The sequence below is a fragment of the Durio zibethinus genome, chromosome 16, assembly GCF_047325235.1.
Source record: "Durio zibethinus cultivar Kanyao isolate XHJ-2024 chromosome 16, ASM4732523v1, whole genome shotgun sequence".
Lineage (NCBI taxonomy): Eukaryota > Viridiplantae > Streptophyta > Magnoliopsida > Malvales > Malvaceae > Durio > Durio zibethinus.
Genome location: NC_143177.1, coordinates 17193569 through 17197555, shown reverse-complemented (window position 1 = coordinate 17197555; position 3987 = coordinate 17193569). Strand labels below are relative to the sequence as shown.

The 3987-nt window shown below is 30.6% G+C and overlaps 1 protein-coding gene across 1 annotated transcript; it reads right to left on the bottom strand.

The window, feature by feature from the left end:
* Positions 1-207: 207 nt before the first annotated feature.
* LOC111298450 (tetraspanin-19-like) lies at positions 208-2410 on the bottom strand. The gene is made up of 5 exons (XM_022893158.2): positions 2005-2410; positions 1596-1695; positions 1247-1327; positions 1028-1132; positions 208-508 (listed from the first exon to the last, which is right to left on the bottom strand). The coding sequence occupies exons 1-5, from the start codon at positions 2169-2171 to the stop codon at positions 344-346; spliced, it is 618 nt and encodes a 205-aa protein (XP_022748893.1). The 5' UTR covers positions 2172-2410; the 3' UTR covers positions 208-343.
* Between the last annotated feature and the right edge of the window lie 1577 nt (positions 2411-3987).

The following is a 3987-nucleotide window of genomic DNA, read 5'->3' as shown; positions in this document are numbered from 1 at the left end:
TAATTTCAATGTTATTTTTCATAAGAGTTTTTAAATTCTACAAATAAAATTATAATATTATCACTTATTTCCATTTATTATATTAATTTTTTTAAATATACCAGAAGTTGGAGCCCTAAATTTTGTATTTGACGTTTTACTTTTTACTTTTTTTTTTCCCCGAAAACAAATATAATTCATTGAGGAGATTTAGATGCAAAGCACCCGTGCCAAACCCAACATTAGTTTGATTTCCGAAAACTTGATACCTCATTCTTTACATCAGTACCTCCACACTAAGTAACCAGCCCATAATCCCAGGTTCAAGCACAGAATTCATACCATTTACTTAATTCTCCATGTTTCAGGCATTACTTTTGGATCCATAAACAGGGCTGCCAACCACATAAGTTGGGTGAACAGCATTCTTCAGTAGTGGAACTCTCTCAGGATCTGTATAATCGTCACTCTCATAATATTGATGCGGCCCGACAGCTTTAACTAGCATTGCCAACAGTATACATAGTCCCTGCAAAAGGAAGAAGGTCAAGCATATGATGACCAAGGCATGCCAAACTTACTCCTCTAACCTAAACAATCCTTTAAATTAGAAATGGAAAAAACTCGAAAGGAGAAATAAGAAAGCAGTCAGAAGGAGGGAGGGAGGCTTTGAAAACAATAGCGTGAAGCTGAAAACAGACCATGAAAATGTAAACTCTCAACTGCGCCTATATGCTTTCAAAGCGTACAATTCCATCTCATTGGCAACTTACCAAGAAGCAATTAGGAAATTGCTTCTAACAACATGGAAATTTGAACAACCCTCAAGTGTGCATAGGCAATTCGATAAAAGCTAAGAGTAGTTTGGGACTAACTCGTTAATTGTCTATGCGTGACATACAGGCCAATCGTAGACATTTCAAATGCAATGCAATAAACAAACAGCATGCATAAACCCTACATCTGAACATACTAATGTCACTGTAGTTAATTACGTGAAATGCACTGAAAAATTCACCATCACTTTCATTCCAAGAGAGCAATATACCTGTACAGACACAACAGACAAGCCTATCCACTTGCAAAATTCGAAGTTTGACCTGATGAAGTCTTTGAACTTATTAAAACTCCCACTTGGATCCACAGGAAAGTCCTGGTATAAAATAAGCAAAGGAACCACCTTAAGTTTAGTAAACATATTTAGTAAGTTGTAACTTCACAAGACATCTAAAAGTTACAAAATTATCAGGTTTGGTGTGCGATATACCTCTTCCCAGTCACGGTTCAGAAATACATCAGTGGTCAACGCAGCCTCCAGCATAAGAAGCAAAAATATGAATGCCATATACTAAATACGTTTAAGATCAACAATAAATTTACCATTCCGTTAACTTGAAATTTGAGTTTGTGAAGCAGAACAGCATATTCACTATCATAGTAGGAAAGAACAAAAACAGTAAAACGGGCTACTTAGTAATCATAATATATAAGTAACTATACACCATGAATAAAACACTCCAAAAAGTAATATTGATTTGTAGAAAAAAATTTCAGCAAGATTGATGAGAAGAAGGGGACATTGATATCTAGATTAACTGACTCAAGAAAAAGGATACAAAGTAAAGGCAACAGCCATTTGCAGTTTCAGCAGCAACATGCCCAGAACATGCGATCACACACAAAGTAACACCAAGGCCGAGGAAAGTGTAGATAAACCTGCAATTCATACAAACAAATGTGGTTACTTTTCAGCAGTAAAATCCATTGTGGTCTATCCAAAACAGGAGATAATTAAAAGAAAACTAAAAAATAAAAGCTGAATGACTAGAAGTGTATGTTTATATTTTTTTTACATTCCTTCATTTTACCATAAACCAAACAGAAAATGGAAATTCAAAAACAGAGCAAACAACCAAACTTTCATCAAATCAAGTACAAAACACATTCCTTTCTGTTTTCAAAACCCAAAAATTTGCCTTTAAAAATCCCTGCCTTCCCCCTTAACTCCCAAAAAGAGAAACATACCATGGAGCTGGATAATCAGAGCCTTCAAAAGGCAAATCCCCAACTTCTCTTTCCCAAACTCTAATCAACCAAATTACATACAGAATCGTAGCCATACCAACCATTCCTATAATTGAATTAACCAGCTTCAATATTGATTGGATGCAGTTCCTTACCACTCTCACCATTTTGTATGCTCTGTTGAAAAAGGGTTATACCTAATTTCGATCTAATTAATAGTAATCTACAGAATAAACCTGGATAGAAACCTAGATTCCCAAATCCAGGGGCGTAGGCGCGTGAGAACCACGCTAACAAGGAAATTTTGCTGGTACGGGCCTTTCTATGCAGTGGTTTTGAAACAGTTTTTATAGATTCCGGTTTGGGAGGAATGCTAATGAGGAAAATGAGGTAGATAAAAGTAAAATTTCAAGGAATAAAGATTTTTTCCCTTTATTTTTGGAAGATTGTTGTTATTTCTATTCTATGATTGAGACAAAGTAAACCAACTGCTTAGGTGTATTTACCTTCAAACAGCATGTTTATTTTCAATGATTTAACAAACTTTTCCGTTTCTCTAAACAAACCAAAATAAAATAAAATAAAAATAAAAAAAGGAACAATTTAAGAAATGTTTTTGCCGAAATCATTCTAAATTTTTTTCAAATAAAAAATTTAACTTTTATTGATTTGATAGGAAGAAAAGAATGGGGAAAAATTAATCTAATTATTGAAATAAACATAATGTTGTTATGAATCTCCAAACTATTAAGCTAGGTTAATTATTTGTCAAATTAACTATATTTGGATATTTATATCTCTAAATTTCATGGAAATTACCAATATTATAGGAATATGTTCCACTTAATTTGGTTGGGCCTTGCTTTTTTAATTTATACTAGATCGATGATGCCCTCGTCTGTGGAGGGAATTTTTTTAATATTTATAACTTTTTATTAAATTTATTTTAAAATAAAATTTTAAATTATATTATATGAAATAATTATTTATTTAACTAATTTTTTTATATTTCAATATTAATATAATCACATTTTATTAATTATGAAAATTAATTATTTACAAATTATATAAATAAACATATTTGAAAAATAACTTTATGTTATCTTAAATTAATCTTAATTAAATGGCCTTTTACTCTAAACTAAATTTAATTAGTCAAATATTAAAAATTTTTGTCAAACTTTTTTTTTTCATTTTGGTAAAATTTCAAAAAAAAATTTTTACTTCAAAAATATCTTAAAAAATTCATTCATTTCTTTAAAAAGCTTCATCATCGTATTGACAAAATATTTTATGATATCATTTAAAAATTTTTCTTTTACAATTTAATTAATTATTTTTTATTTTTATAAAAATATATAAATTTTTCCTTATTTTGATATAAACACTTTATTTTGTCTAGAGTTAATTTTATAGGATAATTTTATTTATTTATTGGCATGATTTTTGTTAAAAAAAAAAAAAAAAAAAGAAATTGATTTCGTTTGAAGCCTAATTATTTCAATTGAAAAAGGGAAATATATTGGGTTTATAGTGGATTTGGATTAAAAATCTAAGGTTAAATTTGATTAAAAGATGGAAACTAAGAAAACCTTCTCCTAACGTGAGTTAAATTAAAAGCCTATAAAAAAACCCTGTTACAATTCATGAGGAGCCATTAGAAGGAAGCAAAAAATTAGAAACAATCAGATCAGAAAAAAATTCGTGAAGAGTTTTTGAAGTGGAAAAAAAGTTAAATCACAAACAAACTTCGGGGAAGTGATCGACAAGTAAACAAAGAAAACACAGAGGGGACCAAAACAAACCCATACTCTGTTCTAAGCTTTTTGAACTAAAGGTAGATCCAATCCAGAAATTCGGCAAAGCAGAACATAGCAACAACATCAATCAAGTTCAATTTCCAGGAGTAGATACAATAGAAGCAATTTCCAGAATAACAACACAAACCCAGAAAATACCCTTGATTCCCAGTAAACCCGAAAC

Bases quoted from the DNA above. Each gene is read 5' to 3' on its own strand.
- LOC111298450 (XM_022893158.2), bottom strand. From the start codon at position 2,171: ATGGTGAGAGTGGTAAGGAACTGCATCCAATCAATATTGAAGCTGGTT. The intron at 1,133-1,246 runs GTATATCGCACA...ATTTTATACCAG, and splicing joins TGAACCGTGACTGGGAAGAG to GACTTTCCTGTGGATCCAAG. The intron at 509-1,027 runs GTATATTGCTCT...TTCCTTTTGCAG, and splicing joins TGTCTGTTGTGTCTGTACAG to GGACTATGTATACTGTTGGC.